Source organism: Carcharhinus amblyrhynchos, chromosome 25 (assembly GCF_965287045.1).
Source record: "Carcharhinus amblyrhynchos chromosome 25, sCarAmb.v2.hapA, whole genome shotgun sequence".
In the NCBI taxonomy this organism is placed as follows: Eukaryota; Metazoa; Chordata; class Chondrichthyes; order Carcharhiniformes; family Carcharhinidae; genus Carcharhinus; species Carcharhinus amblyrhynchos.
Window position 1 is genome coordinate 21,144,308 of NC_137348.1, and position 15,073 is coordinate 21,159,380.

A 15,073-nucleotide genomic window follows, 5' to 3' on the forward strand; every position below is an offset into this window, starting at 1 on the left:
GGATAAATTGATCTTTTTAGAAATGGCAGTGATGAATGGGGTCCTGTAAGGATCAGTGCTTGGGTTCCCACTACTCACAAGATTCTGTCGAACGTGCAATTGAAAGTGAAGTAATTTGATATTTAGAATGTTCCATAGTTGATAAACAGATCCAAAAAGAGATAAAGATGATTTTTAATTAATTAATTAATTAATTTTGGGTGGAAAGTAACATTATTTTTCACTATTAATGAAGTGTTCTTCGGTTTTGTCTTCGGAAGATTTTCATTGCAAGAATCAAATTTAGTTTGATAGACAATCTGACATATCACAACGCGTGCCCATTTAAAATTGTTGGCAATTTTGCAGTATTCTGATGGACAAATTCTAGTTGTCAGTTTCCATTTTGGCTATCAAATTAACTCAATTAATTTGGAGCTTTTTTGGGTAGTAATAATGTTCCACAATGTTTCAGAAATCCAACTCCATATGAATTAATTTGTAAGCTTTATGCTGCATGGTAATAATTCAATTTATTTTATGACGCCTATTTATACCTTTTTGTCAAAAAGACGAATTGGTTTACATTGAACTACATTTTTTACTGGAGTGTCCAACACAATTAAGAATTACAATATCTGAAGAATGGCTGTTTTAAACTCAGAACACTAGTTTAAACATAAAGAAATATATATTGCAATAATGGCTTCAATACAAAACTGACATTGTCCTCTGCTGCCTCACAGCACCAGGGATCCAGGTTCAATTCCTGGCTTGGGTCACTGTCTGTGTGCAGTCTGCACATTCTCCCCGTATCTGCATGGGTTTACGATGGGTGCTCTGGTTTCCTCCCACACTCCAAAGATGTGCAGGTTAGGAGGATTAGCCATGCTAAATTGCTCTGTAGTGTGAGGGGGACTAGTTAGAGTAAATGCACAGTGTTATGGGGACAGGGTCAGGATGTGGTCAGCGCAGACTTGATGGATTGGCCCCCTTCTGCACTGTGGAGATTCTATGATTCTGTGCGTTTTCACAATTACATTTTCTATTCTTGTAATTATTTTTGATCTTTGCTTTAATTTTTATCCTCTGTTTTAATCTTCTTTAAGTGGGTTCCACTTGTGTTCAATATACTGAAGGGAGAGATAAATAAAGAAAACAAGAATGCATAAAGGGAATATAAACTCCCAGACAAAGCAAGTGAACAATGAAAGAGAAAAGGGCAATAGCCTGAACACAAGCAACAGCAGGAAGAGTGACAATTGGACAAAAGGGCATTTGTTCCACAGGCAGGGAAAAATAACAAAAGCATAAAAATCACAGAACAACAAAAAAAAACTGAGGTGATACAACTGGTCATATAAAAAGGTTTTCATGCAACAAAGTGTTAAATTCAAGGAGCCACTTTGGGCACAAGTGAAATGGAGCTGGTGTGCACAATTATCACAATGCCATGAATAAGAGAATTAAGCTTCATGTTTTAATCATTTTTGGCTTTTGAATGTCATACATAAGACTCCCATAGAAAGACTATCAATGTATATAGCCTAAATATTACATACGTGCCATAGCATACAGTGATAAAAAGTAAGGTCAACCAGAAAGCTGTCGGTGTGTGCTAACTCGTGTCATTATTGGGTATGATTCTCTGGCTTGCATTTATCTCCTCAGCTGGTGTGGGGATTGATTTTATCTGCTTGCAAAGCGAACTTCTAAATAGTGTATAATGAGCTCATTTACCATTTGACTAAGAGCAAATCACTCTCTCAGTTAGAGTGAGATAAAGGATAACAGGATCAGATAAAGACGGCAAAGAACAAGGACGGTGAGGGGCACAATTAAAATTAGCACCAGGAGATTGGAAAAAATAATGATCAATATTAGAAATGGTACTTCTTCCCTTTGCCATATTGTAGAAAGATGCGAGTCAACATGAGACCTTAAATCTCCACATTAACTCATTAAAAGTATGGATGCAAATGCCAACAATGCAATTGCCTCGAACAAATATTGATGATTAAAATGAGCTTGTATTTCTGTTTTTACAGCTGGAAAATACTGCATAACTGAGCTCTGTTTGGAGGAGGGTTTTTTTATTGATTTGTGGAACATGGGTATCGCTGGCTGGCCAGCATTTATTGCCCATCCCTAGTTGCCATTGAACAGGTGGTGGTGAGGTGCCTTATTGAATCGCTGTAGTCCACGTGTTGTGGGTTGACCTACAATACAATTAGGGACGGAATTTCAGGATTTTGACCCAGCACCTGTGAAGGAACAAAGATATATTTCCACGTCAGGATGGTGAATGACTTGGAGGGAAACTTGCAGGTTGTAACGCTTCCACGTATCTGCTGCCCTTGTCCTTTGAGATGGAAGAGGTCATGGGTTTGGAAGGTGTAAGGATCTTTGGTGAATTGCTGCAATGCATCTTGTAGATAGTATAAACTGCTGCCATTGAGTGTCAGTGGTGGAGGGAATGGATGTGGTGCCAATCAAGCAGAATTATTTGCTTCAAGTTTGTCCACATGAACAAGGAAAAGAGAAATGTCAACAGGTGCTCAATCCTTCAGTCATTACAGCCTCCACATGGAATTCAATCATTTTTACATCCATTTACTGTGGTGTGATAAACGACACTAAAGTTATGAGAATGCCTTTCTGTCAACTGTCTTGCCTTCAGCCTGTTCTCTGGTTAATAGTACCTAATGGCAACAACAACTTGCATTTGTATAGCGCCTTCAAAGGAGCTGAATGTCATGCATCCCTTTTTCACTTGATCTTGAAGGATAATCAGTTGTGCTTTCAGCTATGTATTTTTTTGTTGACCTCTTGCCAACTCACTCTGGGTTTCGGTGCATTGGCTTGTTCACTCAGTTTGAAATTTGCTCTTCAAATCTTCCTATAGAACTGCTTCATTTACTTTTTGCATGTTTTGCTTCTTCTGAGGTACCTCAGATAGCTTTCCTTCATTCACAGCCATCTGCACAGTCTACACTGTCATCTGGTGTTGCAATTTGGGTACTGTGATAGCATTTTCAAGAAACTCTGGGGGTGATTCTCCCAATCCACTTCGCTAATTTTTAAAAAATGACATGTCAAGGATATCGGCTGAGGACACTTGTGAGTGTGAGAAGTGATGTGCTGCTTGTGCAATCATAGCCTTGACAATGTAGGCAAGAACAGAGAGATGGCTCACAATAGCTTCACTGACTTGGGTGTTAGTGCAAAGTCAGTATTCTTGGGGATAGACATCTCTTTCATCCAATGTGAGAACAGTTCCATGCTCCCCTCCCCGACCTTGGCCTTCTTGGAGTAGATGACGTGTCTAGTAAGGTAGCTTCAGATGGAGGGTGGCAAAGAGGGTGCACAAACAGAGCAAGCAAAGGTTTGCAGATGAGGAAATGATAGTCGGGTAGTGCAAAATTCTTCTTCAAAATTATTGATAATGAGATCATCCCTGACATGTTTCTCATGGTCTTCTGGGAGAGCAGCATGTGATCTCCAGCAGCCACATGGATGGACACTAACATTATTACCCTGTAACTGGAATCCATGCACCTCCCGTCACTCTCAAGTTTCCTTTCATTTCCCAATATCACGCTGCTCCTTCCCCCAGTTCCCTGGAAGACTGACCATCACAACCGACCCAAAGTCATTAACCCTCAACTTTCCGTCTCTCACCCTTGACCTTCTTGTCATCATTCTGAAGCCTCTGTCTGTTATCCCTTTTCCCCAACCCTCCATCAGACACTACTGACCTGCCCCCTGCATATGGGCCTGCTTCAAACTGAAAGTCCCTATCCAGACAGTTGGCCCGGTATACATACTGTAGCTGCTTCCTTTGGACACATGGGATGGGACTGTTGCAACAATGGACCCCATTGTAGAGGCAAGAACCTAGTTTTCTTTAGATGCATCCATCCCACCTGCCCCCAAACATGCTGCCATTTGAGGACCCCAAGCACCAGCCCACTCTCTTGCCAGCCCAATCGTTGGGTGGTTTGAGGATCCCAGCACCACTCGCTCCCACTCCCTCATCATTATTAGTGGACTGTCTATCTTTCCCAGTGCCGTCCCCTGTATTGCTGAGTTAAAGAAACCTCACCTCAGATTCAAAGACTGAACAATCTCACTTGTTGCACGCCAACTTTCAGCCATCAGGAAATACGAGGCACGAGTTCCTCATATGCTACTGATTTAATCTTGGAGATAGGACTATATTAAATGTGCCTCCTAATTAATGGGCAGAATCTAGTAAAACATGCAGCAGCGAGAAACAAGGTTGTTAAATAGGCAGCTGTTAGTTTACCAATAGCAGGGTGAATGCTGGGGAGGAAGTTGGCGACGCCTTGAAACTGGATCACGATTCCTGATGGCAAACAGCAGGAATCCATTTTTAAAAATTAGCACCTAATGCATTCTTATTACAACCCATGGGCACCAGATTAAATTGTACCTCTGCAATTAGGCTGGCAGCAAATGAGAAACACGCCTTCAGATTCATGACTGGTTAAAGCTGGCGTTTTGTAGGTGAGGAGGTGTGGAGATGCCAGCGTTGGATTGGGGTGAGCACAATAAGAAGTCTCACAACACCAGATTAAAGTCCAACAGGTTCATTTCGAATCACAAGCTTCGAGTGTGACAGGGAGAGGGCCGAGGATAGCAGTTGGCAGGTCAAGGGTGCAGGGTGCTTGATGGTGACTGGGGAGCAGCTATAGGTTGACAGACAGTTGATCAGCAGTGGTGAGTGGTTCAAGGGTCACAGAAGGCAGGGCTAGGTTGATGGAGCGAGGGGCGAGAGAGGTGGAAGGAAGGTCAAAAGTGATTGAGGGTGACAGCTGCAACTCCAGGGAGCCAAGTGTGACAAGTGGGGATGGGATGGCAGCAGTTCATGTTCAAAATACTGTTGGTGGCTTGCAGGGAATAGTGCCTGTCCAGGTGCCGTTCAAATAATGGAAGACCAAGATTTTGGCTCCTGCCTATTTACATTCATTATCTTTCCCGCTCTTACAGATCCCATTAAACATCACCCATAAGGGTCAGGTGCTTCATTTCTTACTTTTTAGATGCTTAACTCTGGCTTATACAGTTGTGTAAAGACTCAGTGTCATTACCTAAAACAGTAAATAGGCAGCTATAATTCAGAATATCCACTCACAACAACTGACTCCAAAAATCACATCACCCAGATTTCTGAATAGGAAATGTCCATAATCAGAAAAATTTCTAGTATTTAGAAAACAATGGTCCAATATTAAAATTTTTGCTGCAACACATCTGTACTAAATCACAAGAATGATTATTAATAGCTGCACAGATCTCAGCAATAAAAAAAATCATCGGTACATCTGAAGCAAACTTAACTAGAAATGAGTATGACAAAAAGCAGATCTCTGACAAAGATTATTGGCATAAAAAGTAATCACAGCTTAAATGTTAAAAAATACTCATAGATTTATTCTGCAACCTTTTATAAAAGGTGTTACCCTAATTGTTTTAGCTTTGAATTGGAATTTTGAGCTTAGGAATATACTTTAATAGAAAATATTACATTTTCATTTAGTATGTCAGCACAGAATTCAAGGGGACTAAAGTACTCACTGTTAAAGTAAAAAGGACTGGTCCAACAAAGGCCCAGATGATCTCACTCTGAACGTTCAGCCAACAGTGATTGTCTGCTATGTATTTGTCACCGGCTGTTGCTAGGGTGATGGCCACAATAAAAACTGGGAATCCTAAAGAAGAGAAATGTACAAAATCTTTCCTGCTTCTCATTAACAAGTGTTTCCATTGCTTATTTTTTTGTGTGCAATATATTTTTAAAAAACTGAATTTCATTCATTTTATTTTCCTAAATCGAATTCCTATTAGTCGTTACAAGCACTAGATTTCACCACTGAGGGATGGTTGTTGTAATCAACAAAGCAAAATGCTTCACTGACCCTTTAAAATTAAACACAGTATTGATGATGCAGTATAAAGTACAGGCACTGAACATAGGCGCAAGAGTAGATGTCGGGTCATGCAAGTGTCAGTCAAGTATACAGACTATATCCGTCAGAACTGTGGGTTGGATGTGGGGCCATAAATTATTATGCAATGAACTGGGCCCCTGTACAAATATGCAACCCTGATTAATCAAATTTAAATCTCCATATGTGAAGAAGTGATACCCCATGCATGAAGCGCAATATGCTCCCCCATATGATGAAATTCCCCACCATTCATACCCCTCCTTTCTCCCCAACATGTCCACTTCCTCCCCGAATTGCTGGACAAAAAAAAAAGAGACCAGGGCCTATATGATGACTCGAAACATTAACTCTGTTGCTCTCTCAACAGATGCTGCCTGAACTTCTAAGACTGTGAGGATTTTCCATTTTCATTTCAGATTTACAGCGCATGCGGGTACTTGATTTTTATACCAAAGTACATCTCATTTGCCAGCCTGGTCATCACATGATGTAATAATAATAGAGTTGATAATCAATCTTGCCAATTAATCACTCCAAAATAGATCCAGATATAGGGTGAGAAAACACACATCGGTGGAAAGCTTTGGAAACTATAGCTCCTAAGTCTCATGCGCTCTCCAAGCATGCCACACTTTTGTCTCCTAATACTCTTAATTTATGTTTAGGTTTATTTATTTATTAATCTCACAAGTAGCCTTACATTAATACTGCAATTAAGTTACTGTGACAATCCCCTAGTCGCCACACTCTGGCACCTGATCAGGTACACCAAATGGGAATTTAGCATGGCCAATGCACCTAACCAGCATGTCTTTCAGACTCTGGAAGAAACCGGAGCACTTGGAGGAAATCCGAGCAGACATGGGGAGAACGTGCAAACTCCACATGGAAGGTGACTCAAGCCAGCAATCGAACCTGGGTCCCTGGCATTGTGAAGCAACAGTAGTAACCACTGTGCCAAAGTGCCACGCCTATTTTGCTCTCTGAAGTTTTATCTATCTTCCTGCTGCACGTTCTTCCAGTCCTTCTTAATTTATCTTGTCACCTTTCTCTTGCTCTTTGTCTTCTGGTGGACTCTATCGTCTGCTTTGCTCTTTCACTTCTTAGTTACAGCGTATCTTCAGAAAGATTCCACTAATTTCAACAACATTATTCCCTCTTCAGAGATTTTCTCCATTAATATGACCACCATCACTGGTTTCAAATGTTTACTTACCCTTAGTGCCAATTTTTAAAAAGTGCATAGAGCATCTTAAGACTATGTACAACAACCCTCATGTTAGTGTTTCAATCCAGTTTCAAATCTTAGGATCTCCAAAGCAACTTAGGAAGTGGGAGAGTACATGGTGAATATTCTGGAACAGTCCTTGGTGCAATGAGCCCAAAAGGGATGTCTGATCAAACATTTATCCCAGCATTTGTACACCTGACAACAACATTAGAAACTATATGTAAAATATAACCATACACCAATTCAACTTGTGAAGCACTGAAAAGTTGTCTTACTAGGACAATAGGACAGAACAGAGATTAGCACTGCTGCCTCGCAGAACCATGGACTCAGGTTCAATTCCCAGCTTGGGCCACTGTTTTTACCACGTCGGTGTGGGTTTCCTCCCACTGTCTGAAAGACGTGCTGATTAGTGTTGCTCCAGCAGAAGGAATCCTTCAGTTATAGGCAGTAAAATGTAACAAACTAACTCAAAGAAAAATGTTTATTAAAGAAACATCATCACTCCAACACTTGTGGCCTCACCCTGGGACATTCCAAGCAATTTAATAATTCCCATACTGAGGCAGCTGGTCAGCTGACCACCACATCAATTTGTCATTGGTGACATAGTTTATTGGGTCAGCTGATCCTTACAGCATGTTACCATTGGTCACTACAACAGACCCAATGTTATCATTGGTTACATTCTTACAGTTAGGTGCATTGGCCCTCAGTGTCCCTGAACAGGTGCCGGAGTGTGGTGACTAGGGAATTTTCACAGTAACTTCATTGCAGTATAAGCCTACTTGTAACACTAATAAATAAACTTTAAAAACTTTAAAGTTTAAAAACATGATGATGCTGTCAACAATACTCTCAACTCAGCACTTTAAAAACATCAAAATATTGACACAACAGGATAATTTTTAAAGAATAAAAACAGAAAGACTCAGCAGAGCTGGCAGCATCTGTGGAGAGAGAAACAGGATTAATGTTTTGAGTCCAAGTAACTCTTTTCAGAACCAAATGGAGGCTTTGATATACGAATGAAGACATTGGGCCAATTTTACCATTGCCTGCATTCATTTTTCGGGCATTAGGTCATTAATGCAATCCATGTCTGCATCTGCAGAGATGCCCATTTTACCAAGACCAGGAAATGGTGCAATGATGATTTAAATGCATTTGCAGACGAATCGGTGGTGGTGGCGGCGGTGGCGGTGGCGGGGGGCTGAACTGCACTGCCACTCTGCGAGTGATCAGTTGTGTGCGTGTGTGTGTGTGTGTGTGTGTGTGTGTATATGTGTGTGGGAGGGGGCAGAGGTCACGATCGGTCCGGGTAGTGGGGGGGGCGGTGGATAAGGGGGACAGTTATGTTGTGAGAGTTGGGTGCTGTCTGCGGGGGCCATTGCTCCCGCTTCTCATTCCCAAGCCACTTTATCCGCTTTTTGCGGCCAGGAGTGATGTGACAGGGGCACGTTTTTCAAATTCTTTTCTCACTGCATGCACAGTTCAAAGCTCCGACCGGAGCAGCAGTGTTTCAGACGTGATAAGCTCCACCTGCAGCGCGAATCAGACTGACGCGCAATTTTCTTTTCAGTTTTCTAAGTTGGATCTGAATTACGCCCTGATTCAGCACTTAGAATCAAAATCAGACCCATTAACTCTGTATCTGGAGTATTTTGCCTTTATGACATTTAATCAACATGGAGTTTCAATCATCTGGAAGCTAACTTTGAACGAGATGGATTCCATCTCCAGACAGAGTGGTACCATAAAGACACTGGCAGGAATGAATTTAAACTTTAAAACAGGCCAGAGTTCATCCCTTCAGAATAAAAATGGTTAAAATAATAAAAATAGAAGTGAAAACGAACAGAAAAGCGGAAAATAGGGAAAATGTAAGATAAAACAATCAGAATTGTTTGAAGTGTTAATTCACTCGTATTCTTGACACACAACTATCATCACATTTTACTCTGTTTCCACATCATGGTGTATAAACGGAAAACATTAAAAGGTGGCTGATCCAGGAATTCAATATGATAAGACAACAGATTTAATTATTTTGTTTGTTATTTCTGTTGCCTTTACAGAGTAAGTTACAGTCAGGTGGAACATGTGACTTACAACTCGACTTGTCTACTTCACGTCTGTAAATATAAATTACATTTAGAATAGATAAGTGCTTGATGGCTGGTGCAGACACAATGGGCTGAAGGGTCTCTTTTTGCACTATAAAACTATGGTTTCTTCACCTGTTAAGCTAGATGTGAAAGATGGTCTGTAATATGTGAATGTGAACTAAATACTGCATCTCAAAACATTCTACTTTAGTGCAAAAAAGGCTGCTGTCAGTAATTTTTTTTTGCCTACCATTCTTCCTAATTCTGTTAAAATGATACAAACATTAAAGCACCAGTTTGAATCAGTTATGCCCAAAGGAAAAGGGTTAGAATGCTGACTGTGACACTCACTGCAATGAAGTTGCACATGCCATTTTAACCGATGGGTTTCAAGTAGAATACTAGTGCCTTACCACAGGTAGGGGAGGATTTCACTAAGATTTAAATTTCAGAGTCTGATAATGCAATTGAATCCCAAGATCTGATGACAGCAGCAAAGTGAGCATTTTTAGCCAAACGAGTTGTCCAAGATCAGCAGGACCAATAGAGAGTCGAGAAGGTCCGAATCTTGCACAGGATCTTTGGGCCTTCCTTGCATGGAGCTTCACAGAGATCTCCTGAGTCTCCGGTGCCCCTACACATCTTTACTACCTCCAGGGGACCATTCCCTCAAATCCTGGCTGAGATCTCCTGTTGCACTCGCTTCTCTGCTCACTGGCTGGGCATCACTGTCCCCAGCTTTGGTCAGGAGTTAGCCCTGGTCAAACAACCTTTTCACACAGCGACTGGTTTGGGTCTGGAATTTTTTTGTTAAGTTTAATCATGGGACATGAGTATCGCTGGCTGCTCCGCATTTATTGCCCATTCTTAGCTGCAAGGGCAGTTGAGAGCCAACCATATTGCTGTTCGTCTGGAGTCACATGTAGGCCAGACCAGGTAAGGGGGCAGATTTCCTTCCCTAAAAGACAATGGTGTACCTGATAGGTTTTTCCAATAATCAACAATGGTTTCATGGTCATCAGTAGATTCTTAATTCTAGATTTTTCTTATTGAATTCAAATTCCACTATCTGCCATGGCAGGATTTGAACCCGGCTCCCCAGAACATTCGCTGCGTTTCTGGATTAATAGTCTAGTGATAATACCACGAGGCCATTGCCTCCTGCTGTGAGTGTGTAGGTTCAATTGAGGCGTTCAATAGAGCTGGAGATGATTACTTGAAAAAAATTCATTGTGCAAGGGTACATGGAAAAGGCAGGGGAATGGCACTAAATCATGATGCTCATTTGGTGGGTGGGTAAAGAGATGATGAGCTGAATGGCTGCCTTCTGAGCTGTGATTCTAATTTTGTGATGCATGAATCCTGGAAGTTTAAAAAGGCTTCATTTTGATTTGATTTGACTATAAAGGCAGGGAAGGGGGGCTAGCTCAGTTGCTCTCACCGAGTCGGGTGAGACAACACAGGATGAATAATTTCCATGTGCGTTGCAACTATAGTTTTTTAACTCTCCAACCCTCTTAGCTCCATAATTCTCCACTCGCCCAAGTTAAAAGCAAGGGATAAGAAAAATATGAACAAGAACAGTTCAAACAAACACTGAAATGAAGATCAATTTACCCCAACCAATCAGGTAGTAGTACTTCATTCTCTTTTCTTCACTAATATTGACTGTGACAACTTTGCTCCAGAGAAGTATTCCTTCCACCAGCATCCAGGCAAAAGCAGCCAGGAAGAGCAGATGTAGCATCGCTGTTACAACAGAGCATGCCACCTAGTGGGAAAAATAGAAAAAAATAATTACTGCAATTCAGGTCAGTTTTATCTTACATGCAAAAGTTTTACAGAAAACTGAGAAAAATGGATAAGCAATCAGAGATAAATAAGGCAATATTATGTTCTTTACAGTTAGAAACACTTTCTACAAAAATCTGGCCAAACTGACATTTTTGTTACTCATTTTGCAATCTAATGTATAATAAATTAGTTATATTTTCCCATTATTTAATATAATGTTAACAGATAGACAAGTCTGTTATAATTAAGCAATCAGAATATACTCTTAAGCCTATTGGTGAACTCCACTGCCTCAGAAAAGATAATTTTCATTTTTATCTATCAATATCTCTTGCCCCTCTATTTTCTGTTCCATCACGCATCTATTCATATTATCTCCAATTCCCTGAGTATTTGCAGTTTTACGTTCATCTTTCCTTGGCCTGCCATCCCCAGACTTTACCTATTTTCCCTCCTCAGCTAGCTTTTGGCCACTTAACCACTAATCCTACATGCTCCCATGCTTGCCAACATTGTTAACTAATGCTGCACCTTGCTCTGGTTGTCCCCCTCTGACTTCCAACATCGACAGAAATAACATTTGTAACCCATCAAACCTCTCCAACTATCATTTCATCTTTAACCTCTTCCTTTATTTGAAGTCTTCAAACATGTTGTGAGTTTTTTTTATTGGCCAGCTGGAAAGTCTTCTGCTTTCGCCTGATGACCCGTATGTGAGGCCACATTTTAGTGTCCACAGGAATTTGCCAGCGCTGAGGAAGCATTGGCAAACATCTCAACAATGAAGAGAGAGGTGAGGTTGGAAAACATCGCTGGAAGCAGAGGAGATCGATGTGGAGTACAAACACCAGTACGAACCAGTCAGGCCAAATGACCGGTCTAATTTTGCATAATTTTATGACAGGCATCTCACTGATGGGGGAGGGAAGGGGTAGAGCTTGAGAAATCTGTCAGCTCTTTCTTGGAGCCAAGCGAGATGTTCCCAAATGTGGAGATAGGTTATTTTCAAGGCAGCACTTGGAACTTTTTTCAGTGTATTGAAAGATTCATTTAAAAGGTTGGTTTTAAATCATTTTTGACGGGCCTACAGTGATATCACGAGGACAACAAAAAGTTATTTCCATTGTGGGTGGCATGGTAGCACAGTGGTTAGCACTGCTGCCTCACAGTGCCAGGGTCCCAGGTTTGATTCCCAGTTTGGGTCACTGTGTAGAGTTTGCATGTACTCCCCGTGTTTGCATGAGTTTCCCCCAGGTGCTCTGGTTTCCTCCCACAGTTTGAAAGACATGCTGGTTCAGTGCATTGACCTGAACAGGCATCGGAGTGTGGCAACTAGGGAAATTTCACAGTAACTTCATTGCAGTGTGACTGTAAGCCTCACCTGTGATGAAAAAATAAACTTTACTTTAACTTCAGTAGGAGAGACTAGGATCTGAGGGAATCCCTTGAAGAGTATAGAGAATGTAGGAGTACAGCTAAGGGAGAAATCAGGAGGGCAAAAAGGGGACATGAGGTTGTTTTGGCAGATAAGGCAAAGGAGAATCCAAAGAACTTCCACAAATACATAAAGGGCAAAAGAGTAACAAGGGAGAGAGTAGAGCCCCTTAAGGATCAACAAGGTCATCTATGTGTGAATCCACAAGAGATGGGTGAGATCCTAAATGAATATTTCTCATCAGTAATTACTGTTGAGAAAAAAATGAATGTTAGGGAACTTGGAGAAATATATAGTGATGTCTTGAGGAGTGTACACATTACAGAGAAGGTGGTGCTGGAAGTCTTAAAGTGCCTCATAGTAGATAAATCCCCGGGACCTGATGAGGTGTATCCCAGAACATCGTGGCAAGCTAGGGAAGAAACTGCGAATCCCCTAGCCGAGATATCTGAATCATCAAAAGTCACGGGTGAGGTGCGTGAAGATTGGAGAATTGCAAATGCTGTGCCTTTATTTAAAAAGGGCTGCAGGGAAAAGCCTGGGAACTACAAGTGAGTGAGCCTCACATCTGTCATAGGTAAATTGTTGGAAGGTATTTTGAGAGACAGGATCTACAGGCATTTAGAGATGCAAGTACTGATTAGGAATAGTCAGCATGGCTTTGTGTGTGGAAAATCATGTCTCACAAATTTGATCGTGGTTTTGAAGGGGTAACCAAGAAGGTAGATGAGAGCAGCGCAGTTGATGTTGTCTACATGGACGTTAGCAAGGCCTTTAACAAGGTACCACATGGTAGGTTGTTGCATAAGGTTAAATCGCACTGGATCCAGGGTGAGGTATGTAAATGGATTCAAAATTGGCTTCTTGACAGAAACCAGAGGGTAATTGTAGAGAATTGTTTTTCAAACTGGAGTCCTGTGATCAGAGGTGTGCCTCAGGGATCAGTACTGGTTCCACTGTTATTTGTCATTTATATTAATGATTTGGATGAGAATGTAGCAGGCATGGTTAGTAAGTTTGCAGATGACACTAAGATTGGTTGGCACAGTGGACAGTGAAGAAAGTTATCTCCAATTGCAACGGGATCTTGATCAATTGGGCCAATGGGCTGATGACTGGCAGATGGAGTTTAATTAAGACAAATGCGTGGTGATGCATTTTGACAGATTGAACAAGGGCAGGACTTAATTAATGGTAGGGTACTGGGGAGAGTTACAGAACAAAGAGACCTAGGGGTACATGTTCATAGTGCCTTGAAAGTGGAGTCACAGGTGGACAGAGTGGTGAAGAAGGCATTTGGCATGCTTGGTTTCATCAGTCAGAACATTGAATATAGGAGTTGGGACATCTTGTTAAAGTTATAGAGGACATTGGTAAGGCCACACTTGGAATACTGTGTGCAATTCTGGTCACTCTATTATAGAAAGGATATTATTAAACTAGAAAGAGTGCAAACAAGATTTACTAGGATCCGACCAGGACTTGATGGATTGAGTTATAAGGAGAGGCTGGATAGACTGGGACTTTTTTCTCTGGAGCGCAGGAGGCTGAGGGTGATCTTATAGAAGTCTATAAAATAATGAGGGGCACAGATCAGAGTCTAAAACTAGATGGCACAGGCTGACGGTGACAGGGGAGAGATACAAAAGTATCCAGAGAGGCAATTTTTTCACACAGAGGATAGTGAATGTCTGGAACAAGCTGCCAGAGGTAGTAGTGGTGGCTACAATTTTGTCTTTTAAAAAGCATTTAGATAATTACATGGGTACGATGAGTATAGAGGGATATGGGCCAAATGCAGGCAATTGGGATTAGTTTAGGGGTTTTAAAAAAAAGGTTGGTGTGGATAAGTTGGGCTGAAGGGCCTGTTTCCATGCTGAAAACCTCTATGACTTTATGACTCTATAACTAACCCACATTTGTATATGGGGCTATTAATTTTGTTCTGACTTATTTATTTATAACAGTCCCCCCACCACTGAAGTTAAACTGACTGGTGTGTCGTTGCTGGGCTTATCTTGCACATTTTTTTGAATAAGGTTGCAATGTTTTGGATTCTGCAGACCCCCAAGTTGATCCACTCCTGAGTCTAAGGAGGACTGAAAAATTATGGCCAGTGCCTCTGCCATTTCCACTCTCCCCATCAGAATCGTTGGACATGTCCCATCGAGTCCTGCATTTATCAAATTTAAGTGCAGATAACCTATCCAACACTTCCCTCAACTGCAAATCTTCTAATGTCTGAACTACCACTTTTTTCAACGTGGCCTAGATTGCACCTTCTTTCTTGGTAAGGACGGGTGCAAATTCTTGTCTAATCCCTCAGACATGGCTCCTGTCACCATCAGTCCATCCTCTCTTTGGTTTCTAATTGGTCCTCCTCATTTTACTATTTATATGCCAGTGGAAGATTTTAGCTTTCCCTTTTATGTTGGCTGCCAATCTTTCATACTCCCTCTTTGCTTTTCTTATTTGCTGTTTCGGCACAAGCAGTACAATGGCACAGTGGTTAGCACTGCTGCCTCACAACACCAGGGACCCAGGTTTGATT

General features: G+C 41.3%; 1 protein-coding gene across 1 annotated transcript in view; it reads right to left on the minus strand.

Annotated features, from left to right (window-relative positions):
- The window catches only part of LOC145358112 (adhesion G protein-coupled receptor D2-like), a 195,434-nt gene that overhangs the window by 106,328 nt on the left and 74,033 nt on the right, over positions 1 to 15,073 (minus strand). Inside the window, exons 14-15 of the mRNA XM_080211784.1 lie at positions 10,911 to 11,064; positions 5,581 to 5,714 (exon numbers count right to left, since the gene is read on the minus strand). Coding sequence (XP_080067910.1) covers positions 5,581 to 5,714; positions 10,911 to 11,064 — 288 coding nt within the window. The remainder of the gene's footprint in view (positions 1 to 5,580; positions 5,715 to 10,910; positions 11,065 to 15,073) is intronic.